At 50.9% G+C, this 24,519-nt stretch overlaps 3 protein-coding genes across 8 annotated transcripts in view; all 3 read right to left on the reverse strand.

Annotated features, from left to right (window-relative positions):
• On the reverse strand, nucleotides 1-3,102 carry RBM15B (RNA binding motif protein 15B). The gene is given in 2 exon segments (XM_062008610.1): nucleotides 1-2,394; nucleotides 2,396-3,102. Coding segments are annotated over 2 exon segments (2,766 nt in total). The 5' UTR covers nucleotides 3,032-3,102; the 3' UTR covers nucleotides 1-264.
• A 331-nt stretch (nucleotides 3,103-3,433) lies between these two features.
• On the reverse strand, nucleotides 3,434-8,140 carry MANF (mesencephalic astrocyte derived neurotrophic factor). The gene is made up of 4 exons (XM_062008638.1): nucleotides 7,993-8,140; nucleotides 5,632-5,759; nucleotides 4,747-4,888; nucleotides 3,434-3,682 (listed from the first exon to the last, which is right to left on the reverse strand). Exons 1-4 carry the CDS (start codon nucleotides 8,078-8,080, stop codon nucleotides 3,498-3,500), a joined length of 543 nt encoding a protein of 180 aa, XP_061864622.1. The 5' UTR covers nucleotides 8,081-8,140; the 3' UTR covers nucleotides 3,434-3,497.
• Nucleotides 8,141-11,914: 3,774 nt separating this feature from the next.
• The window catches only part of DOCK3 (dedicator of cytokinesis 3), a 199,864-nt gene continuing 187,259 nt past the window's right edge, over nucleotides 11,915-24,519 (reverse strand). For 2 of the 6 annotated variants that reach the window (XM_062008169.1, XM_062008166.1), the window contains 5 exons: nucleotides 22,376-22,476; nucleotides 21,069-21,156; nucleotides 17,589-17,711; nucleotides 16,914-16,996; nucleotides 15,605-16,413 (listed from right to left, as the gene is read on the reverse strand). In XM_062008169.1, the coding sequence (XP_061864153.1) occupies nucleotides 15,907-16,413; nucleotides 16,914-16,996; nucleotides 17,589-17,711; nucleotides 21,069-21,156; nucleotides 22,376-22,476 (902 nt within the window). In that variant the 3' untranslated portion in view covers nucleotides 15,605-15,906. Of the gene's footprint in view, nucleotides 13,033-15,604; nucleotides 16,414-16,913; nucleotides 16,997-17,588; nucleotides 17,712-21,068; nucleotides 21,157-22,375; nucleotides 22,495-24,519 lie in introns of those variants that run through there. The other 4 variants (XM_062008167.1, XM_062008165.1, XR_009819784.1 and 1 more) reach the window with 3 other exon arrangements.

A 24,519-nucleotide genomic window follows, 5' to 3' on the forward strand; every position in this document is an offset into this window, starting at 1 on the left:
TTTAGAAATCCATCAGTGAACAAGGCTTTACTGACAACTTTTCATACAGTTAAAAAACAAAAAATACAGAACAACAGCGGACAGTGTCACCTATTAAAAACGAATAAAATGGGCTCTATTTAAATGGTATTAAAATTAATTGGGAACTAAAAATCTTACCACTTTGGTCGAGGTGTTTTGAGCCTCCACCAAAATGATTGGCCTTAAAAACAGCTGGGTTTGTGACACACAAAGAAAACATGGAATTTGAAAAGACAGTGTGGGCTAGGCAGTGTCTTTGACTATAACTATCACCATATGTTCTTCTTCTAACTTCCCCAATGTCCTTAGTGCTGACTGGAGGTACTGCTGAGAGAATTCACAAGGAGGGAACGCGTAAAGCATGCCCGTGCTGTCTCTGCCCTTCGCCCCTCCCACGGGCAGGCTGATAACCCCAGCAGCCTGCTTCTGTTTCAAGTAGGAGACCAGATTCCTGAGAAGCCGTCGCTGCAGGCCGGGCTCCACGCCAGGGAAGGTCCCCTCGGGCCCGGCCGCTGCCGGGGCGGACTGGGTGGCCAGGAGCACGGCGTAGCCGTTGGGGCTGCCTTGTTTGATCCGGCGAGTCACTTCGTCCAGCTTGGGCTGGTCCAGCCGAAGTCTCTGAGCGATTTTGAGCTGCGTTAACTTCCCGCCGGACGAGTGGTCTTTGAGGAGTCCGTTGATGACGCCCAGGTCTCCCTCCAGGATGTGCATAGAGGTGGGGAAGCAGCTGTTTTTGAGCACGAGAAGCCCGTTCCAAGCGAGCTGCAGCGTCTGAGCGTACTCCGATAAATTCTTTAGCTTTTTGGTCTCAGATTTTGGCTCCTCGTGAGTTTTGGGCTCCGACTCACCGGTTCGATGATTGCGTTCGCTGTCCCTTTTCTTCGGCTGGGGAGCGTCGGGTGCCTCCCGGTGGGGCTTCTCCTCGGCCGCGTGACGATTGTTCTGCAGGGAGTTACTCTGCTCCTTCTCGGCTCCGGATTCTGTAGTGTGGTTCTCCTTGCGAGCCCTGTCGGGGCTGCGGTCTAGAGCTGTCCCACCGGCCTTCGTCCTGCTTCTGTCCTCGTAAGGCGAGTGAGCAGTCCTGCTGCGGTCGCTGGAGAGGCTGCGGCGCTTCCGCCTCTCCTCCCAGGGCTTGGGCACGCCGCGCTCGCTGCCGTCGCCGCCCCAGCGCTCCCCGCTGCGGCTGCGCACCGACCGGCTGTAGCTCTCCAAGTTGTTCCTGCGCTCGGCAGCTTTGGCTGGGCTGGCCCAGTCCGCCTCGGCAAAGCTCCTGTCTCTGTCCGAGTACAGGAGATGCGGGGGAGTCCTATCCCGCACCCTCAAGTCTTGCTCGAGGCTCCTGTGCCTGCTGTACCCGTCGGCCAGCAGCTCGTAGTGCACGGGCAGCGGCGCGGGCTGGTACTGCTGCGGGTATCTCGTCTCTTCTGCTTTGGCAAAATCCACTCGGAGCCTCCTCTCGGGGCCACCCAAGGGGAAGCCCCTCATCTGGGCACAGGCGGCCTGGGCAGCGTCCAGGCTCTCGTACTGGATGTAGGCGAAGCTGTCGCCCTTCACGTAGTCAATAGTCCTGATGCTGCCGAAGCGGTCGAACTCCCTGGCCAGGGCCGCCAGGGAGGTGCTGGGACCGAGGCCACCCACCCACAGCCTGGTAGTCGGGTTGGCTTTCCCGTAGCCAATTTTGATAGGGTTCCTGCCGACAACGCGGCCCGACATGGCCACCTTGGCCCGATGCGCCATGTCCAAGTTCTGGAACTTGAGGAAGGCGTAGGCGCCGCCCTGGCCGCGCGCCGGGCGCTTGATCACCACCTCCTCAATGATGCCGTACTTCTCGAAGGCCCGTCTCAGCTCCACCTCCGACACGTTGTGGTCCAGGTTGCCAATGAAGAGGTTGCGGGTGGCTCTCTGGTCGTCCTCCGGCATCAGGTCTTCCTCGGCCACGATGGGGTAACTGTACGGGCGGCCGCGCTCGTCGTACAGCCCGTAGTAATCCAGGGCCCTCTCCCGCTCCCGGGACAGCCCGATGGCGGCCGCCTCCAAGGCAAAGGCGGCGGCGGCGGCGTGAGCGTGCCGGGGCCGCGGCTCCCGCAGCAGCGGGCTGGTGACGGGAGACAGCGACCGCTGCTTGTACTGGTAGGTGCCGTGGATGGGCGGCAGGTAGCCCAGCGGCTCGGGCGAGGGGGCGGGCGGCGGCGTGCGGCTCCGCCGGCCCCCGCGCAGATACACCGGCTCCACCTTGAGGGGCCGATCGTAGAGGAGCAGCTGCCGAGCCCGGGCGTGCCGGCGGGCGTCGCGGGCGTCCCCGGGGTGTCGGAAGTTGACGTAGGCGACGCGGCCGAGCTCGGGCGTGTGGGACAGTTTGACACTGATGTCCCCGGCGCCCCCCCCCCGCGAAGCGCTGGAAGAGGCGGAACAGCCCGTCCTCCAGAAGCTGGTCCGGCAGGGCCGCGCTCAGCCCGCTCACCAGCAGCGTCTTGTACTCACAGGCGCCGGGCGGCTCCCCGGCCAGGCCCGCCGACCCCCCCAGCGGCGCCAGCAGCAGCGAGGGCGCGGCGCCCGGCGGCGGCCCGGCCAGCAGCAGCGACGGGGCCACCACGGCGCCCGGCAGGGCCTTGGCCTTGGGCACGCCGAGCGCCCGGGACGACGAGGAGGAGGAGGAGGAGGAAGCGGAGGGGGCGGCCTGGCTGCCGCCGCGGGCGCCCGAGGCCGAGCCGCTCCCCGCCGGGCGGTGGTTCGAGTCGCCGCCGCCGCCGCCGGTGCGCTCATCGCCGCGGTGGCTGCGGGAGCTGGAGCCGCCTCCGCCGCCGCCGCCTCCGGTGATGCCGCCGCCTCCGCCGCTGCCGCCGCCGCCGGGCGTGGACTTGTCCCGGCTGCTGCGGGAGGCGCCCGAGCTCCGGTGCGGGCCGCGCCGGCTGCTGCTCTCGCGCTCGCGCTCGCGGGGCCGCTTGGCGGCGGCGGCGCGGCCTCCCGCGGCCCCCGGCGGGCTGGAGTCCCGCTCGCTGCCGCGCTTCATGGCGCCGGGGCCCGCGGCTCAGGAGACGCCTCCGGCGGCCGCCGCCATCTTGGACAAAAGGGAACGAAGGCGGCTCCGGCCGCCGCGCCGCGCGGGCCCTACGTCATCGCCCCGCGTCCCGCCGCATGGCGGCGTCAGGGGGGCGCGATGGCGCCGCACCGCGACGTGCCCCGAGCGCGCCTCCCGCCCGCGCGCACGTGACAGCGGCCGGCCAATCGCGGCGGGCGCCGGCGCGCGCCTGGCCAGGCCCCGCCCACCGCCGCGTTATTTTGGGGGGGGGGGGGGGGAGGTGGGCGCGCGCTGGCGGAGCCGGCCCCGCGCTGCGTGGGGGGGGGCGGCGAAGGGAAGGGGGGTGTCGGTGTCGGTGGGGGTCCCGCAATCACGTCACACGGCACGTGTCCGCCCGGTAGCAACCGTTGCACTTTAATGAACGTCCCGTACAGCGCGCCTCGGCCGCGGCCGCCGCTCAGAGGTCCGCGCGGGCGCCGGCGGCCCGCGGCGCGTACTTGGGCATCAGTTCGTGGATCCTGCGGATGAAGTCGGATTTCTCGGCGCAGCCCTTGCACGCCTCGCCCCAGTCGTCCAGGATCCGCCGCAGCTCCTTGACGCGCAGCTTGCGCAGGTCGGCGGTGCTCAGGTCGATCTGCTTGTCTGCGGGGAGAGCAGAGCCGCGCTCAGCCGGGGGTCGGGGCCCGGCCGCGCTCCGCCGCGCCCCCGCGCCTCGGGCTGCGGAGATGGAGCGGAGCGGAGCCCAGCCCGGCGCTCGCAGACACCGGTAGAGGAGGCCAGCCAGCCAAAACGCGAGAGGGGAGAGAGGCGCCGGGCTGCCCGGGGCGGGAGGAACGTCTGAGTTAGGCTTTTGACAGCAGAGAAGGGTTTTAAACACTGAAAGGCGTTATTAGAAGTCAGGAAGTTGGGTTGCGGCTTAGATGCAGGAGTTCCACAACAGCCCTGAAAGCCCCTTTATTACATCAACAGCAATACCTCCATTCTCTCTTCCACTCGATAAATAAAAAGCAGCAGAGTTGTTTCAGAGGAAAGACAAGTGACAAACAACGAAAAGCATTTTAGGAAGGCAACAGGACATGAGTATGAGACACGAGAAGTGTGAAGACCCACAATCCAAGGGGTGTCTCCAGGGAATGTAAGGGCAGAGACAGAGGGAAGAAGTCAGAAGGAGCTATTTCCAACACTGTTCTTCGTCTTAGTCTCTTCAGGAAGAGCACGTCATCTAGGAACGTGAGAGTTCAAGGAAGGTGGTGAGAAACAGAGTGCCGAGTGCTCTCAGCAGACACCAGAGGAGGTGACAAAGAAACATACATCAATGTGCTCTGGAGCTTTGCTAAGGGCTGGGAGCTGGGCCCCAGGACACACCCGGCTGCTCCTGGGACAGGTCTGACTGCACACTCTCCAAAATACCATGTTCCAAAGAGCCATTTGAGCACAGCAGGGCTGAAGTGCCCAGGGGTGACTTATTTCAGGGCAGATCAGTGGCTCTGCAGAAGCTAGAAAGGGTTAATAGCCAACACTCTTAGCTGAGCATCTCCATGAAACTCCCTAGGACGTTCATGGAGAGCAGCCCTGGTTGTGCAACCTAATTAGCCTATCGGTCTTGCTACAGAACTTGGGACTGAGTAGTTTTAGCATGTTGGTTTACCCCAAACAACCCATACCCCAGAAAACCAAGGGCATTTCCCCTTATGCTGGCAACTCACCGTATTTTAGTTCACAGATCTGACTGTCTTTCTTCTTTAGCTTCTCACAGATCTTTTCCACCGGGATGTGATGACTCATGGGCTTCGATACCTCGTTAATGATTTTGGTGGCTGCATCACTTGTGGCCCCAACGTAATAGCACTAGAGGGAAGAAAAGAATGAGGTGGGCATGCATGGAAAAATGCTTCTAAAAGGAGAGTTTTCTGTCCACCTTCCCCTGACTTGGTTCTGCAGCTAGGTGTTTACTGGTACAGAAGCTCTCCACCACAGACAGGCGAGAGGAAGCCTAACTCCAAGCCCAGGGTACTGAGCAGACCTTTCCCATCACGTTGCTTTACAAGCTGTTGAAGCAGGTTGTTCACAAAAACTGAACTGCATAAGGAATAAAGTCTTCATTCAAGAAGAAAGACTTTCTGAAGCACTCCTTGACCTTTCTGAGAGGGTCTGGCTATATTTCCCTTGGGGGAATTCAGGGCCTTTTCCTGGGGCTCTTCATTTGAGGATTCCTTGATTTCCTTTTCAGCTGGACAGATGAAGAATATAAATGTTTTAACAGTTTATACAGCACCCCAAATACAGTTTAAAGAACAAGAAAGTCCTACAGCAGATAAAAGCTTTGTAATCCCCAGCACCTCAGTAACGGGGAGGAACAAGGTGAGCCAGGAAGATGCCTGTTGACAGACTGGTTGGGTTTTTTAAGGTGAAGCAGTGGAACTCCTCAAGTCCTCTCATAAAAAAACCACAGGACCTATTGTGGCCACAGGGCCAGGAAGAACAGCCCCTGGGAAGCCATACTACACAAACTCAGAAACACCTGCTGCCCTCATTTGGATTCTACAGCTCATTCCCTCAAGAGGCAAGTGTCACTGCCTCCTGCTACTTACCAGGCGGTTCTCTTTGCCTTTGGCTTCTTTGCAGGATTTCAAGAGCTCCTTTTCAATGCTGGCAGGTGTGAACTCAACGTCATTGTCCTTTAGGCTCTGGTAGAACCTTCCCAGGAAGGTGACACACACTGGAAGGGAAAATGGATGGAGTTATCTGCCACTGCGGTGGTCTCCTGGCAGCCCTTAGAGGGCACATGTAGGGCAACAGAACAAGGGATTTTGAGAAAAGAACTAAAAGGTGCATTAGCAGTGACTTCATACGTATTTCATTAAGTCTTTCAGAGCACATGTGAATTGACAATACACCCAGGGATTTTAGGTGGGTTTTTGACAATGTGGAAAGCAGCTCCATGGAAGTGTCTGGTGGCTTCTGCACAGTCCTGAGGGAGCAGCAGGATCCAGCCGAGGGACACAACACAAAGCAGTGCCCGTGCTAAAATGTAAACTGAATTTCCTCCGTTGTTCTTGCTGCTTTGGGAAGCGACCTGTCAGACCACAGGCTTCTAAACCAGTTCTGATTGAGAACCTACATACTGCCATTACCAACTCCACATGTGTGGTTTTTACCAATACAGTGTCACTGGTCATCAAGTTGGTGATTGTCACGTTGCTTCAGTTCAGTTCAGGTAGGTTATTTCCGAGGGAAAAATAAACCATGTGACCACACACTATCTGCACGGGGTGTGTTTCTCCTCTCTTCATTCCCCCAAGCTTCTGAATCGGTTTTAGATTGAAAGGGGGAAAAGTCTCACAGATAAGGAAACTCCCACAAGCCCACCAGCAGCTGAGGGGACAGATCCAGGTTCACATTACACCGTCCCTCTGGCAGCTGTCACCCCACACTGCAGGCCTGTGTGTGGCTGGGGAGGGCAGGCGGCCACTGCTGTGCCACGGGGCCACTGGGACAGGCACACTGAGGCTGCTGAGCAGCAGGGTTCACTCCTGCTGCTCACACAACTCACTTGTGAGCCCTGGCATGGCGTGGACCAGGAGCTCTGTGGCCCCGCCAGTTCCTACAGCAGGACCAGGGGGATTCTCAGGGCTTCCAGGCGAGGGTCCTGGCCTGCCTCTAGAGGAAAGGCACACCTCACCTCTTTCATGTGATTTATTTATCCAACAGCAAAGGACTGGCAAATATTATTGCCATTAGTGACTTATATTCAACTCTGAACACATGGCTCAGGAATTGGGCAAGTACAGGAAGTCGAGTGTGACCCTCAGCAAACCAAGTAGAAACTTACTCTCATGATACCCAAACTGGAGGTAATTATGTAAGCTGGGGCACTGAGGTAACACTTTCTTTTTGGTTCACATACACCACCATCATTTACCTCACATCAGCCTGTCCCCCGGCACAGGCACACACTGATGACCACTGTGCACTGCTTGGAAGTGAAACCCTTTGGACAGAGCAGACACCGCAGGCCATGGGATCGAGGACTATGGTGCAGCAGCAACAAGCTTCCAACCTAGCACTGGGACAGCAGCTGAAAGTTTTGACTTACGCTGTCCTTTCCCCCCCCTTTTGTCTTATTGTTTCTCCCCCTGCAAAAAGGAGGAAGGAGTCAGCATTAGTACTACAGACTCCCATTCATTCTAGCCTCATTTTTCATGCTTCACCCGGGGAATCTGTTCTGTCCCACCACGCAGGAGCAGTTTCGTTTGCTGCACAGCTCAGCAGCTCTTGCCCAGGAGGCTTTTATATTTGGGTGGTATGGAAGGCATCCAGCTTGAGATCAGCCAAACACTGCTTCTGGTTTCACCCTTTCGAGAGGGGACACCCAGTACTCCGGCCACGGGTGGGCAAAGCCGAGGTAAACGTAGCATTGTGGTGAGTAAGGGTGATGATGAGTCCAGCTGAGGCACCGCGCTCTCTGCCCTCTCTTCTTGAGGAGAGGCCGGCAACTTCTGGAGCGGCTGCGGCACGTCCGGAAGGGAGGGAGCGGCCCGGGGCTGAGGGGCAGCGCCGACCCCGCGCCTCCCGGGGGCCGCCGGCGCCCCGAGCCGCTCAGCCGCCGCCGTGCTGCCCGCTGCGCCCCGGCCGCCTCCGAGCAGCGCGCCCGGCCCGGCGCGGCCGCACTTGGGCGGACTTCGGAGACTTTTCCTCGTCTCCGGGGGAACCGCTCCCGCCGGCCCGGCCCGGCCCGAGCCCCGGGCCGCCACTGCCCTCCGCCGGCGGAGCGGGGGAGTGCCCGGCAGCCCGGCGCCCAGGCTCGCCGCGGCACCGCTCCGCGTCCCGGCCCCTCACGCCGGCGGGCGGGCCGGGCTGTGGGAGGCGGCGGCGAGGAGCGGCCTCGCCTCGCCGGGCCCGGGGGCCGCCAGCCGGGGCCCGCCCCCCCACTCCGGCCCGGCCCCACTCACCCTCGCACTCCCCGTCGCGCAGGGCCCGGCTGCCGGCCGGCAGCAGGAGCAGGGCCAGGGCCGCCCACAGCCCGTGGGCCGCCCGCATCCCGCCTCACTCGGCAGCCCGCGCGCTGCGCCCGCCGCACCGGTACCGGCACCGCCACCCCCGCGCCGGCTCCCCCCCCTCCGCCGCCCCATTGGCCCGCTCCGCGCCCGGCTTCCACGCTGCCCGCTGCCATTGGCCGCGCTGCGGCGTCCACGGGAGAGTTGGCGGCCCACGATTGGGCGAAGCGGCCGAACGGCGGCGCGCGGCGGGTTGCTCCGCCTGCCCGCGCCGCCATGTTTGTTGAGGGAAACGCTCCTTCGTGCGCTGCGCGCGGGCGCCATGTTGTGAAGGGGCAGATTCTCACACCTGCGACTGGCACCAGCACCAGCGCAGGAAGGGCCTTCGTCTGCTGCCTGTGGCAGGGCGGCTCTTTGAGGCACTTGGGGTTGTTACTGGAAATCCTAACCCAGAGAGCTGTCCAAAGGCAAGGGCACGTCAGCGGCTCGGCGTATAAACTAAAGTGTATTGCAGCGCTGGGTGCCCAGGGAAACGCCTCCTCATGTGCACATAGAGGGACAAAAGTACATTTCTTACGTACATCACAGAATCCTGAAGGCTGGAAGGGACCTCCAAAGCTCATCCAGTGCAATCCCCTGCCAGAGCAGGACCACCTGGAGTAGGTCACATGGGAACTCGTCCAGGTGTGTTTGAATGTCTCCAGAGAAGGAGCCTCCACAGCCCATCTGGGCAGCCCCTGCCAGGGCTCCCTCACCCGAACACTGAAGTTGTTTTTCCTTGTGTTTCTCTGGAATCTCTTCTGTTCCAGTTTGTCCCCGTTGTCCCTTGTCCTGTCATTGGCCATCACTGAGAACAGCCTGGCTCCATCCTGAAACCTGCCCTTTATGCATTTGTAAACATGAATGAGGTCTCCCCTCAGTCTCCTCCAAGCTATAGAGCCCCAGCTCCCTCAGCCTTTCATCACAAGGGAGATGCTCCACTCCATCATCTTTGTGTCCCTGCACTGAACTCTCTCCAGCAGCTCCCTGTCCTTCTGGAACTGAGAGGTCCAGAACTGGACACAATATTCCAGATGTGGTCTCACAAGGGCAGAGTAGAGGGGGAGCAGAACCTCTCTGCACCTACTGCCCACAGTCCTTCTAACCCACCCCAGGATGCCATTGGCCTTCTTGGCCCCGTTGCTGGCTCATGCTCATCCTGCTGCCCACCAGCACCCCCAGGCCAGCGCAGCGTGGGAGGGACAGACTTCACCTCAGCCTCAATGCCAGTGCTGATACAGCACATGTGGCTGTTGGCTGTGCCTGTACACCCCGTGGCCTGAGCCCTTTGTGGTGGGAGAGCTGAAAGCCAAGTGGTTAAAATAACAACCAACAAACAGCTTGTTTCTGCCACCTTGTGTGGTTGGTTTTTCAGAGTCAAGGAGACAAAGATTAATTGTTTTTATGGTCCCAGTGACTAGGCCTATTGTCTTTTGTTCTCAAAGCCTTCACGGGGTGTGCTGAGAACTATCTTGAGCCATCTCTGACCTTTAAATCTCTTTGAAGTCATAGGCCATTTGGGGAGGAATATACACCTGTGGTACTTTCTTGTCTTGAGGGGCCATATGTTTAACTGTACATGTCCTAGGACAGCCTTCTGGTATACGAAGGTGAATGCAAAGTCACCTAGCCCTGTGCCATACGGGAGTGCACATCTTAGCTTGGTGTTTTCTCTTGGTACAGGAAGACTAATGAGCCAGCTAAGCCCCCAGTCAAAGCCATGGTAGGAGCTATGGGGGATATTTTCAGTTTCTAAGTCTGAATTTTGTTGCAGGCCATTATCTGCAAATAATAATCCTGATGAGAGAGACAGGGTGAGGAGGAGCAGTAAGCTGTTTCAGCAAAGGTCATGTAGCAGGTGAGTAGTAATTAGGACACTATCTTGCTAGCCTGAGCACATCACGTATTTATCAGATAGAAGAGGTGGCTTCTCACCTTTCTAGATCTTGTTATCTCTCAAAATGTATTTATTAAGATTAGTAATGATTATAATATTATCCCTTCCCATCTTTCCTGTAGGTCCTCTTTAGGTATTACAAAGCTGCTGTAAGGTCTCCCCAGAGCCTTCTCTTCCCTGAGCTAATCCACTTGTCACTCCAGGCTAACTGGGCTCAGTAGATGAGAGATGAGAGTTGGTGGTGTTGGGAGATTAAGTTCTGTAAATGGTGGAAGCTGTTTGTTCAGGGTGAGGCTGTGGTGTGGGCTGGGCCTTTGCTGGCACTGCAGTCTTAGAATGCCAACCTGTGTGCAGCTGTTGGAGAGGATGAAAGGGACAGGTTGTGAGTCTGTAAGGACAACGAGGTGTGTTCTGGATGGTTAGATGGAGCAAAAATGCCATGCAGCACTGTTGTGAACAAATGCTGAATAGAAGTTGAGGTGTAGAACTACTGTCCCCACTACTCTGTCTGTGTCTGTGTCTGTGTGTATGTGTGTGTGTGTGTGTGTGTGTCTGTGTCTGTGTCTCTGTGTGTGTGTGTCTGCCTGTCTGTCTGTCAGTGTCAGTGGTTTGTTACAAGGAGGCTGCAAATAGAAGCATGTTTATGCAGAGCTGTGAAGGGCTGAATCTTCATAGTCTACTCCTTTCTAGAGATTTAACTACTCCTCTTATCAGCTTTATAATGAAACTCATAGCGAGTAGCCCAAGTCCAGTATTGAAACTGTGCTCAAGCTTTCTTATTTACATAAGGAGTAGTATTTGAAGGTGGTATTTAAATTTCAATGACTAGTATTGCCTTAGCTTAAATAAAGTATTTCACTTGCACTGAGACCAACCTTTGTTAGTTTTAACAGCAGCTAGAATATTTAAACTCTTGTTTAAAGGTGAGAGCTTCACACATCTTTTGTTGTGTCAAATACACTTTTTGTTGCTTATGTTTCATTAATAAAAGGTGGGGTTTTTTTAGCTGAATTACCTAAGATGTGGTAGGTTGGGCTAGGAAGACTCTCAAAGGGTCTGATTTATGTAGACATTTTTTAGGTGTCAGGTGAACACTTCAGCTAAGGCACCTTTTGATACTTCATATACCCTTTGAAGTACCTTGTTACAGTTTATCTTCATTTTTGGATGTGCTATGCACTTCCCTAAACAGGTGGCTTAGCAGCCTGTGTATACTCCACAATCAGCTTCAATAAGATTTTTACTGCTGTATGTCTTTTGGGACAAGCTTCATTTTGTTGGTTCAAGATGGGATGGAGAAATGGGTTTGTTTTTGTCCTGCATTTTGACCCCGTGTGGTCAATGGAAGGAAATGCCCGTCTCCAAGATTATTCATGTGTGGATGTCATCATAGCTCTTAATTCCCAAACCCCATGTTCCTACCTAATTACTGTTCTTTCACATCTATTCTGTTTAAATGGAATGGAATTAAAGTATTTAAAACTGAGAAGTGAAATCACTGCCAAAATGTCTCGCTACTGCAATAAACCACGTGTGGCATCAGTAACAATCTATACCGTGAGGCCTGTATTGGAGAACTAATCCCTGATTTGTTGATCTATGAAAGTATCACCTCAAAACTGTGTCTTGAGCTGTTGCATGTGTCCTGTAAAGCCACCTACCTGATTAGACTCACGTGTGGATGTGCCTGATGCTTCTTTTATGTTGGTATTAAAGAAAAGAGCTTACAGTCAGCTAAGGGAGTAAGGTGGAGGCGGTTCCCTCCCCACATGTAATAGCCACATAAGGTCCTTTTGGTTGCTCTCCATTTTCCCCATAACCCACAAAAGTATTGAAGTGCTGGCTGTTTCCACATCCCTTGGGAGTGTCTGGAGCAGCCTGAGGATAACCCTGTGTGGAGGGCAGCAATGACCATTAAACTGTACCGCTTTGATATCAGGTATTTAATCTTTAATTCCACATCACAGCAGTCGAGTGAATGTTGAGGGAAAGAAACCCCAAACAAACGGCAGATATTTACATCTAAAATTCACACCACTTATTTGTTGGTTCTGGAAACATGCTATCACAATATATACAATGAAGTACCTTTAGGACACTTGTACAAATTGATTTTTTTTTTCCTTTTAGATTTGATTTCCAGTATAGATAAGATAGCTGTTTTCATTTTATTTTAAACATGAATACACAAAAGAGAAGTGGTTAGAGGTTTTTGCCTTTTTTTTCCTTTTTTTTTTTTAAAGAAGCACAGAATGCCAGAGGTTAAAAACACATTTACAGGGCAGAATACCAGTCAGACGTCACAATCTATACATTTTTTGCTCAATTTCCTGTACAAATACACAGCATTCAAATGAGGGTATTTACAAAGAAGCATGATCAGAGGGAATTTTAAATATCACATAATTTGTTTCCCAAAGGCTCTTGCTCTCTCCAGCCTCCCCAGTTTTGGCTGATTCCCCCACAGAAGGGATATGCAATATCCCTGACCTAAAAAAACGGGTAAGGAAGCTAAAAACCAAACAGAGGGAAAGACGGAAAAGGATCTAAGGTCTTGCACACTGTAATAAAACCAGCCCGACCACTGACAAAAAACAACCCTGTAGGATTCAGAAAAATTGTTTTGCTTTTCTTCTACTACTGTAGTTCCTTCTCAGTTTTGTTTCAGATGGGGCCAGCAGGTAGAGTGACAATGGAGAGCTTCGTAGCAGAATCCCACCACTTTTCTCAGGAATGCACATGCTGTTTTGTTACGCCAAGAAAACCCAATGAAGGCAAGTGTGTTAAGCTTGACTTAGAGTTAAGTATAGAATGACAAAAGTCCTGTTCAAAACATCCCGTTGCTGTGGTTTATACAAGGAATCTTCAAATCCTGCTGGGCAATGACTACTGTTGCTTCCACCTAGTCCAGGACTGAGCCTGATGGTGGAGTTGTACTATGCTATAAGACACCTCACCCTCCAGGGAAGTATTAGTTCCAAGAAGTATTAGTTCCAACATTCACAAAAGCTTGATCTTAGTCATAGTCTTTCTATCTTCTGCCCTCTTTAAGGCAAGAACTGAAAAGGGAGACAGAATGCTTGGTAGATATCAGAACAGTAACAGAAATTTAACTCCAGAGAAGCTTAAATTTGGCAAATTCATTTATTTGTTCTGTCCTTCTCTGTGTGGCCCTGCCATAAACTAGATATTTGTACACCTCATCTGATTGATCTTCAGACCATTACAAATACATAGTAATGTCAGGCTCCCAAATGGGCTCACTGCTGTGTCTCTCTAATCAGAGCAGGATGATATGTTTTCAGAGACTGATTAGAGCTCTAGTGGGCAGGTTTTCCAGCTAACTGGGACTTGGTCCCATGTTGGTTGCATTCCTGGTTTTGCAAAGTTTACTTTGCAAGACTTGCTGTTGGTTTTTTTTCCTCAATAAGGAAGCTCAGTAAGTCACTACATTTACTACTTCTAATCTTCCTGCCAAAAAAAAAAAACAGGCAGGGAAGCTGGAATTGAATACTTGGTTCTCTTAAAAACTTGAAGAGAACAGCATATGTGAAAACATTTTGCTCATTTCTAAGGTATTACCTTGACTTACCTCTACTGCAAATGTAACTTTGAGTTTTCCTACGTGAGTTCTATACCAGAGATCCATCATTAACTTTTAGGACTGTCCTAAAACTCTCCTTCCTGCTACAGCTGAAACATCCACTACAGGACAGGTGTTATTATCATTGTGTTAACTGTGAAGGATAGAATGATTACAAGCAGCCTGTTTTAGTAACAAAATCGAGGAAGCAAGAGAGATTTTGTTCCAGCCAAATAGGCCATTTAAGAAACAAATCCATAACTTATTAGTTTTGCGTGGGATAGAGCTTGAGAAAGGAAAAGAAACAAATCCTCTTAAAATCCCCTTCATATGACTGCTGAGTCCAGACATCCAGACAGACCATCTTCAGGAGCGCTCAGAAGCAATGTACTCTGCCCAGTCCCTGTATTTGGAGGTAGTGCTAAAGGTGACCTGTAAAAGACTTGTAACATCCTTTTTTGCTTCTTTATGCTGTTTGTAGCATGAGAAACTGAGTGGCTAGGGCAAGAATTCACTAGGAAAGTTGAGTGACACTCATTTCTGTGGTGGAAGGAAGTCTCTTGTTTGAGTGTGCTTCAGATTTTTCAGTGGTAAGAAAGAGGGTGGACTGTTCCTATGCTCTGGAGTGTGCTTGGCAATCTGCAGGTGGAAAGGGTTACAAGGAAGGCTAAAATGTGTGTGGGCATGGGAGAGGGAAGGAACCTTGGCTGTTTATCTAAACACATTAAATATTTGACCCTCTCAATTGAAAGTTCCTTGAAAAACATGAAAATAGGAGTAAAAGATTTCTTAGTGTTCTTTTCAAAGAACAGATCTTGGCTCTATTACCCACAGAATATTTTCCTGGTTTGTCATATACTGAACTAAGCAAACACTGATTAAAAGACTTGTTTTGTGTTACAGATCTGTACTGTCTTTACACCTCTGCAGAGTTCTGTTTCTTGGGTTTGTTTTTATTTTTAAACATTCTTCAGCTCTTTCTGGAGCCTGTCAATAAAAAAATAGTGGTGGTGGGGGGAAAGGCTGTATTGCTGCCTGAGGAGAAAAGCAACCAGCCTTCCAGAAGAGAGAAGTAGCAGCAGCTCTTAAAGCTTCTTTATACATTCTAAAGAAGCAAAAGAGGAAACAAACATTTCTTCTTTACAGGTTGCCTTTAATATCCCTGACTCTAGGGTGTACACTATATACTGGGCATTTCTTGAACCTTGGTGTTTTCTGTCTACTGCGAGAGATGGAGATTCTTTCTGCACACCAGCTACACTGAGTTTTTGGGAGGGACTGAGGACATTGTGTTAACAGGGAATGATCTCAGCTCCTGGGGTGATGGAAGTTGGTGAGAATGGTGATGTTCAGCCCTGAGGCAAGGATCGTGGGATATGATGTATTTAAAAGCTAACTTTTCTCTACTGGCTGGGTCACCATCCAGCTGTGGCATGAGAAACTCAATTTGGTTGGTTTTGTGTTGGGTTTTTTTTTGTTTTTAAATGGAGAATAGAAATGCTGGTGTCAACAGCCTGCCCAAGGCTGGGCACGGGAAAGGCCTACAATCAGGTTGTAGCTCCTGTGGCTACTAACCTCCTCTCATCCTGTAGCACTGATGAACTGCGTGTGACTCCAATGAGAAAGCAGGTTCGTTTAGCCAGTGAAAGCAAAAGTTAAGAAATCAAACAGTACATAAAAAACAAAGGAGGCAGAGTTTTTTCGGAAATGATATCTTGGAAATCAGTGCATCAGCACTGGTTAGATTGCCTCAGCACCTATGAACCAATGCAGGGAGATCACTGCACAGATATGTACAATCCTGCTCTCAAAAGAGCCAGCTTCTTCTTAGAATTGCCATCTTTCCACTGCCTGCAGCTCATGCACCTTCCAGCCTGACAGTTCATAGAATCCCTGATTTCAGCAATGAGCTTTCACTTCTGTACAGAAAAGAAATATGTTCCTAGTGCAACTGCTTCTGCTCATGTGCGTCTCAGAACCGGGAGGAAAGCAGTTTCAAAAGCAACTTGCCATGTTCCCCCCCTTTTGCCCCCCCCTACCCCTGCTTAAAGTTGTGTTTCCCAGCTTCTGCGAGTCTCTGTGGCCCGGGTGCCGCACGGTGCGGCTGAGAAACCGCAGAGGGAATCAACCGTCCGCTGCACAGAGAGTTAAAAACCTTAACAGAAAGGTGTAAAAAGAAATTAAAAAGGAAAGCAGCAACCTCCCGTGCTGGCCCAGCTGCTCCTGTGGGCTCCACAGACGTCAACTTGCAGCGGTAGAAAGTCGGTTGGCTGTGCTCCCAGTCCCGATCTCTCTCCGCTTGTGGTCGGCCCTGGAATGACGATGCCAAGCTGCTTCCCAGGAGCTGCCCCTACTGCTCACTGATGCCGTGCTCCCACGCTACCCGGGCCTGCTCCTCCTTCCCGCCGCTCACCGGCTGGGACGCTTTGCGGTGCAAGGGACGGTGCTTGTCGTCATCTTCGATGATCATCCCCTCCTCGTTCTCCAGGTTGGGCAGGCGGGAGTGGTAAGGTTTGGGGGGCAGAGCAGGAGGGTCCATGGTGTCCTGAGGAATGACTCCAGACGGAGCGGAGTGGCTTCGGCACGGCTGCGATTTGAGCGACTCTAGGACATCAGGCTCAGAGAGACTGTACCTGACAGGGAGGTAGGGTGTCTCTAGATCTTCGTCAGTGTTCCAGGCCTGGCTGGGGACAGAATCCATGGTGTCTGTGCGAGGAGGCGGTTCAGAAGAATGTCCGAAATTGCTCTCGCTCAAGGAAGAGACGCCACTGCTGGCACTGCCGGACAGAGTGGAGTTACTGCCGTCCAGGCCGGACTGCGGACTGGTGGGTGATGCAGGGATAGGATGAAGAGGGGACTGTTTGGAGAGAAACAAAACCAGGTTACAAGTGACAAAGGAGGCAACGCTGCACCTCGTGTGCCGTTCCCTGTTTCAGCTTTTGACAGTGACGTTAACAACGGTGCGGTTCCATTTCTGTTCAAAATGTCAATGGTTACTGGTTTGCGTGTGCACTCCCTGACCTGTATGGAAGTAGCTCTCACAGGCACCTGACACCACCAGAGCTGTGAGAGAAACAATGGTGGAGGTGATAGTTAGAGTGCCTGAAATCACTGCACGTGATGCAGAGAAGAAAAGTGAAGGGCCTACAACATGCCTAAGTTACTTCCACAGAATTCAACTCTGCAATACCTTATGAGCTTTCAGGAGGCTTTCTCATGTGTAAGTTACTAGCATGATTATGAATAGTGCTTCTGTATTCAAAAGCTGCCTGGTGGGAGTGGAGGAGGGGGATTCCTTCAGGAGCCTATTCTTTTCCTTCTGCATCCCTCTCTGCTCTGCTGCCACTTCCTTTTTACCTTGCGCAACGTCCGTGCAGGCAGTGCCGGGGGAGCATCGCTGAGCTGGTGATGGAAGGCATCAAAGTGCAGCGAGTAGTGTCCTGGAATGAGACAAGGGTCAGAAACGCAGACTCGTGCTGCCTCACTGCAGCAAAAAGAGCTGGAATTTTAGACTCTCTAATGCCAGGTAACAGCTCCAAACGCTGGTAACTCCACTCCAACGTAGGGCTTCCTTTCTGACAGACCCTGTGGAGTGCATCTCTCACACACACAAAAGGCTAACGAGAAGTGCAGTGATAGATTTCCACCTGCCCCTGTTATCGAGGATCTCATGGCAACAGGCTTGTACACAATGGAAGACTCATTCAGTAGCTTTGTAACCTTGAATTGCTGCTGAAGATGGTCACTGGCAAGAAGCCAGGTCAAGCTTCGACACTCACACACCTAATTCTAGCCCCAAAATACACCCAAGCCCTCAGTGTGATAAGGACTGCAGGAAAAGGTGAAGATTTTCAAGGAAAAAATAAACCTGCAAACTTTGTCCAGTGCTAACCTAAGCAGATCAGGAAAGACACTGGGGTTTTGTTCCTGATTTGCTTTTACAGGGGGGAAAAGAAAAGCTAAGGTCAGCTTTCAGGTGGTCTAGATGTCTGTGTGTGACTGCAGGCAGTAGGCACCTGGGCCTTTCCTTACCATGGGGCAGGCTTCGGGGAGGCACTGGTGGGGCCAAGATGCTCCCAACGTGGGCAGACAGGAATGGCAGGGCCTCGCGGGTTCCGCTGTCTAGGCTCCAGCTACTGGGCGCTGCTGGCACAGCTGAAGGATTGAAACAGATTCAACTTGGGTAACAAACAGGGAGTCCAGAGGACTGGCTTTCCCGTGGGCTCTTCAGTAAAGAGACAGATGCTGGGGACTTGATGAAGGGGAGGGACTGAAGGCATACAAAGACACGGCCTAGTCTACAGCGTGTTAAGCTTGGAAGTTGCTTTGTTAAGGAAGCGAGAGTTAGGCGATTGGAATGTTAGTCTGCCCATCTCCTCTCTGAGACCCCCTTGGCTCATTTCTAGCAAATCTGAAGAGCAGCAGAACTCTGCTAGGTGCTTTGTTGAAAACGAACTCTCCCTGATGGAACAGCAGGGTACATCTCAGGTGTGAGCTGTTCTGCTTGGCAGTGAACGGGGACAGAGCAGAAGGAAATGTGCGGCAGAACCCTCATCAACACAGGGAGGCCTGGTGCTGCAGTACAGGGGTCAAGCAAAGGCTGAATAAAGGATGTGAGGGCAATCACACCTCAACCAGCAGTTGTGATTTTACAGCCCCAATTTACTAAGCTTCAGAGTCGATCAGGAATTCTAATCACAAAATACATAAAGACAGCAGTTTCGACTCCTTATACGACAAAGCCACCTGATGAGATCGAGTCTCAGGAAGCAGAGAGAGGAAGGCTTTTCTTTTACATCAGATACGGAGTATGATCTCTGTGAATTTTGACTCTGCATAGAAATAGAAGCTGCTTCTTTCTAACATGAGGATTGAGAATTCTGTCAACCTTAAACATTATTAAAATGCACCTTCCTTTCTTCCAAACACACTGCAAGAGTTGCTTTATTCTGAGAAGACAGATATGCAGCAATTGGATGCCTATTTAAAAGCAAATAAGCAATTTCTTCAGATTAGCAAAGAAAAGAAAAACGGAAAACAAAGTAATTTGGTGAGCCTACCAAAGAAAGCTGAGATGAAGAGAGCTATTCCCATCTTCAGTTTGGAAAATGGAAGCCTGGAGAAATAAACATGGAGTTTGACATCCAAAGAGGATTTCTCCTTAATTAAAATGCCTGCAGCCAATTTTGGCACATTTGTTTTCTACAATGACTTTCAAAGATTTGTGGGGCTTTTTTTGTTTGTTTTTTTTCTTCTTAGTTCATGAGCTTAGCATGAGCTTAGGCTCACCAAGACCTAAAATCCCCTACAGTAAAAAAAGACCACAACATGACAGCTTCCTGAGACAGAATAAACCCCAAAAAATCAGAAATGTTGTTTTTAAAGAGAGACCCTGAAACTGAGAAAAGCAAACAGAGAGCACTGGCTAAGAATCTTGCCAGAGGAAGAGGTTCAAAGCAAGGGCTACATCTCAACACCAGTAATGTGGCTTCAGATGGATTTCCTGAGCATCCCTGAGCACATGTCAGAGTGCTCTAATTTATACCTGCTGCAACTGCTGTCGAAAGGCTGAACCAGAGGGACAAGGTGCATAGCAGTGCCAGCCATGCCAGTCTTTCCTGAAAGACACCAGCATCAAGTGAAATGGAAGGAACAAAACCTGACTTGCTTGGCCTGTAAAATGCTTGTTGTGTTGCCTTTTTGGGTTTTTCCCATTGAAGAATGGGAAGAACAGAACATGGTTCCCCAGTGCACACTCCATTTATACTTCCTCAGTGTTCCCTCATTAATGGTCTTTTGAGTATTTAGTAGTGCTGGAGAGGTCAGATGATTTCAGAGAGTGGCTGTTAAAACCAGTGTTTTACCCAAGATGCTGCAGGGAGAAGCCTGACCAGGGAGCTCCTACTGCTCTGTCCTAGTCCATCTCTCTCTCTGTTTTCAGTGGCCACGTTTAATGAGCAGGGAAGCTGCATTTGAACCATTCTGCTCTGGGCAACTGATGTCACTCTGCTGTCAGTGAGAATTACTGAGCACAGCTTCTGACACGGCAAGGAAGGGGGTGGGTAAATTCACAGGGCATGGCTGTTAAAAACCAAGGCAGATGGCATCCTGAGTCAAAAAGAATGATGAGGGTTCAAGGGCTGCAAAAAATGCCTGGAACCGAATTTGTGCTACCAAGCTGGCTGAAGGGCTGGGATTCCTGTCCCACCATCCCTCAGAACACTTACTGATCATCCTCTGCATCTTTCATGGCTTCTTTGGGCCTCTGGAGGGGATTCTGTCTTTGATCCCCCTCTCTTGGCACTGCATACTACACTCTTACATAATATTCTCCACAAATACAAATTCAAATATTACTCCTAGACAGGTGGTACCTATTTATCTGCCTTCCTTTTCCAGATCTGCCCAGTACAAAGCTCTCATCTCCTCTGTCATCTGTTCAGAGCTCTGGAGATCGAGCTCTCAGTCCCTCAACCCCTGGTCTTACTCTCTCTTGTCATCCTTCATTATTGTCATCAAGTCATCATTCTGCCATCTATTCAGGACTGTACCTTAGCTTTTGGTTTCAATCCAGACTGCTCTGCAAGGTTGTCACGTTGGTCAAGTGGGGGGATTCTGATTTATTAGAAATCCTAAACCAAAATCTGGCTTTTTTTCCTCCCAAAAAAGATACAATTCAGTTCAAGCACTGTCCCTGAAACAACACTGATACAAGTCTAACAGAGTGCATTATGTAGGTCAGACTAGAGACTTGACAGTGTCTCTCCTGGCCTTAGAAATGTTTGAAGGTACTGTTTTCTCCAGCCATACAGATGATTTGCTTGTTTAGGCAGCCTCCTTGTCTCAGATTTTGCCTCATGAATTTTACCCTCCCCTGTGTTTTCAGAATGCTTGCCTGTCAGGGAGGTTCTTGAGCCTATGGCTTTGTCCATGGCACCCCTTTCACAAGCTCCACCTTTCCTGTTATACCAAACAAACTCACTCTTTCTCTTCTCCGGTGCTTCTTTTTGTTTCTGCAGGGATTCTGTCTATTTATCTCAAAGCAATTAGTTAAAAAAGCATACACTCCTAATGATAAAAATCAAACTACCTCAGAGGGAGACTGCGAGAAATGTTAATACTTTGAACAACAAATGCATGTGAAAATAAGAGCAGGACATCCCATTGCTTAAAAACACAGCTCCAATCTTGCCCTCTTCTCTCGAATAACTTCTCATTTGTCACTTTGCAGGTTTCTGCTGGATGAAGGTTTTGCAGGATTTGTTTCAGTAACAGAATGTTAGAACTCAGAAAGCTTTCTGAAATAAAGAGGTTTGGGCATCTCCACCCTCCTGTGAATGATCTGAAATGACTATAGGCTGGCAGAGGGCCCAGTTAATTAAACTGTTAATTAAAAAAATGTGAGAGAATGCATTCCGCCAGGAAACGTAGAAGCCCATTTGGTACTTGCTGTAGCTTGGCCAGAGCAATAATATTTTAGAAGGCATGCATGCTAACTAGGAGACAGAGTACCTTTCTCAGCCACAGACAGGTTGGGGTCACTGCAGGGTTTGCATGGTCCAATCATTTGCTGCATCAAGGCGCGCTGGAAATTTGGAGGCTAAGGGAGAAGAAAGTTAGCAAAGGAAAGCAGGGAAAAAAGTTACAGACCAGCTGGTGCAGAGCCCTGTTTGTTTGTTTTTTAAAGCACAGAAGGCTTTTGAATTAAAGAAAAATCATGGGAACCTTAGGCTGTGTCTACATGAGCAAGTAGTGCAGTGACATTCCAGTGGGTCTCTGGAGTGTGACAGCGCTGAGGAACCCACAGCTCACACTGCTTGTTCTCTGGAGGAGTTATTCCAAACTAGTCCTAGCCTGACCTTGTGCCCATTATCAGCTCAAAAGCATCACCTGCTCTTCCAGAGCTTATCTTTTGCTTTGGTTTCCCTGGGAAGAATTCAGTGCACTGACATGAAGTGCACTGTGGTTAGAGTGAGCATGACCAGGAGATTCCCTTCAAAAGTGAATGCCAGGGCCAGGTTAAAATGCTTACACGTAGGCACACTCTGAAATTTTCCAAAGAAAGTAGCACCTACGAGCACAGGTTGTTTGGAGAGCCTGTCTCACTATATTATTTCAGCCTCTCATGGGTTTTGATACCTCCAGAAATCACCATAAAGCTCTTTGGAATCAGCTTTGAGGCTGGACTGCAGGATGGCCACGGTTCTAGTAAAATGAGCAAGTACAAAAAGGTATGACTGCTTGCACTGGACCAGGACTCAAAGGACACAGCTGGGAAGCAAGAGAGTCCATTTTCACAGGGTGCCTCTGCAATTTTAACAGTCATTACACTTTGTATTGCTTCACTACCCAAGTGGGTGGCTTTAGGGGGAAATTAAGATGAAAAGTTACAGAGTCACAGAATCTCAAGGGCTGGAAGGGACCTTGAAAGCTCATCCAGTGCAACCCCCCTGCCAGAGCAGCACCACCTAGAGTAGGTCACACAGGAGCTCATCCAGCTGGGTTTGAATGTCTCCAGAGAAGGAGCCTCCACAGCCCATCTGGTCTGCCCCTTCCAGTGCTCCCTCTGAAGGAAGTTTTTCCTTGTCATTCTTTGGAACCTCTTGTGTTCCAGCTTGTACCTGTTGCCCCTTGTCCTGTCATTGGCCATCACTGAGAACAGCCTGGCTCCATCCTCCTGACACCCACTGCAAATGACCCCAAATAAGTCATTCCTCCCACAAAGAAAAAGAGAAGCTTTAAGGTGATAAAAAGCAGCAAAATATAAAGTCCCAGTTTCAGGTGGTTGAGTGACTTAGAAAAGAACTCTGAAGCGGTACCTGTCCGTTCTCCATGATGGCTGCGGGATACATGGCGCTGCTGGGCCGGTCCCGATGGGCTGGCAGCAACATCATCATCTCCCGAGAGTGGCGGTACTTATCTGGTAGAGAGGGAGAGCCTGTAAACAAGTGAGAGCAATCACGTACACGTGACAAACAACAGCCATGTCTCCGCATGCCCAGGGCTCTAAGTCCTCCTGTGCAATTTGTTCAGATGGATGATCTTACGGGACTCAAGGACACATGGTGCTGAGCCCACTAAGCGGCTAACTGGTTGCTGGGGTGCACAGCACGAGGATGAAGAAAGAACTGGCTTGTTACAGATACAATTAAGGACATAGCAGGGAGGGTGTCTAAGATGTGTGCCTCCCTAGTTGGATGTTGCAAAGTGCTGCTTGTTAAAACAAACAGGAAGTGGGCAGCTGTGTGGAATGGGCTGCGACTGTGCTGTGCCTACCACTCCCTTGCCCTGTACAGTATTGTAGTTACAGAAATGCCACAAAATGGTGCATTTTAGGACTGAATGTGGAAGAAAGGTAGAAAAGCTTGAGACACCATTCAATTAAAGCAGGAAGCTGTGGGAAAATACTTCATTCCTCAGTTCTGGTAGAGATGGCCTGAGGTGGTGTCATTTAGTTGGTGCTAACTTGGTCAGTTTTGTCTTTATTAAAGGAAACTAAAACCCACCAATAAGCAGAATTTTCTATAAATGTGGGTGGCACTTGGCTTATAATGCCAGTGGGTAATGTGTGATTGCTACTAAATGTGTGTTGGAATGCTGAGCCATTTGATGACAACAGGAGGTTTGCGAGCGCTCAGAGTTTATGGTAGGAACATGCTCGGCTTAACCGTTGGTTATGGGTACAGTTGTCATTTCAGATACTATTTCATGTAAAAAGCTTCCTGGGGTGTGGAATTATCCAGGACTCATGTCCTGGAAGTTGTGTGCCATGTAACAACATGCCTTCTGATCCCCAACAGCTGACTGGATTTGCCAGCAGAATGACTCTCATTAGTGACTTCCTAAAGTCTGATAGTCCTGATCCATGCACCCCTCGGGATGTACGATAGTTAGGCAGGAACTGATGTTCTGGAGCTGCTGGAGTGAGCTTTCATTTGCACTGATCACCTCGTTGCGTCACAGACACGCACTGAACAGATGGCAGCACAGAGCGCATTACAGAGCCATGCTGGCTTTTGGGGAAGACATGCCCCCTTTTGCAAACTTTCCACGACCACACACATTACCTGAACAGCACTCCAACATATGAGCAAAGGCATTGGTGCTGGTTAATGCAGCTTTTACCCCAGCAAAAGCAAACATGCAGTTTTTTGGGGGCCGGCGGGGGGCGATATTCAGCACACAGTGGAAGGAACAATGTGTCCAGCAGAATGCAGGATAAGGTCCTACAATTGCCACAATTCCATCAGGGGTGTCAGATCCCAGATCGATCTGCACCCCCACCCCGACATGGACAGCCGCACACTAGCTGCATTCTAGTTCCAAACTCACTTTTTTCCCCAGACATGAAACAGAAACATAATCAGACAACATTGTTTGCTCTTATATACAACATCAGCTTGGAAAACACAGTGTTAACACTTTATGCTGAGTCTCTTTTACTCACACGTCACAGATAGTCCTGTTTCTGCGTGACAAATGGAAGGATGCTGAACTTTCAGGTGTGCCCAGAACTGCAGGGCACAACCTGCACTGTAAACTTTTCCCTTTTATTTCTGTTGTCATCTGTATTCTTTTATATCCAAGATGCAAACCACCTCTATGTGCCATCAGTTTAGATGGGATTATAGTTTCCACACACCTGACATCTCCTGACCTGAAAGATTCTCACGTGCTGAATATGGTGGCAAGGTCTAGTTTACAAAACAGCTCTGCTGGTTGGGACCCTGCATTTGTGAACAGATTATGCCAAGTATCCAGTCTGCAAACAAAACTGAGTACTGATCCCTCTGAATCGTGGGCCACAGGGGGAGTGGCTATAACTGAAACTTTTATTACTGATCAGGTCTGCTTCTTTGGACAGAGAGAGAGCACAATCACCTGGCTCCTCATCTGCAGGGCTTGCTTCTTTTAGCTTGTAGCTGGGTACACTTGATACTATTAATGAGAAAGGAAAACCTGT

Source organism: Colius striatus, chromosome 15 (genome assembly GCF_028858725.1).
Source record: "Colius striatus isolate bColStr4 chromosome 15, bColStr4.1.hap1, whole genome shotgun sequence".
Lineage (NCBI taxonomy): Eukaryota > Metazoa > Chordata > Aves > Coliiformes > Coliidae > Colius > Colius striatus.

Excerpts from the sequence above, each read along its gene's own strand:
- MANF (XM_062008638.1), bottom strand. The coding sequence starts at position 8,080 with ATGCGGGCGGCCCACGGGCTGTGGGCGGCCCTGGCCCTGCTCCTGCTG. Across the intron at positions 5,760-7,992 it reads GCGCGACGGGGAGTGCGAGG|TGTGTGTCACCTTCCTGGGA; the intron begins GTGAGTGGGGCC and ends TTTCCCTTCCAG. Across the intron at positions 3,683-4,746 it reads GATCTGTGAACTAAAATACG|ACAAGCAGATCGACCTGAGC; the intron begins GTGAGTTGCCAG and ends CTCTCCCCGCAG.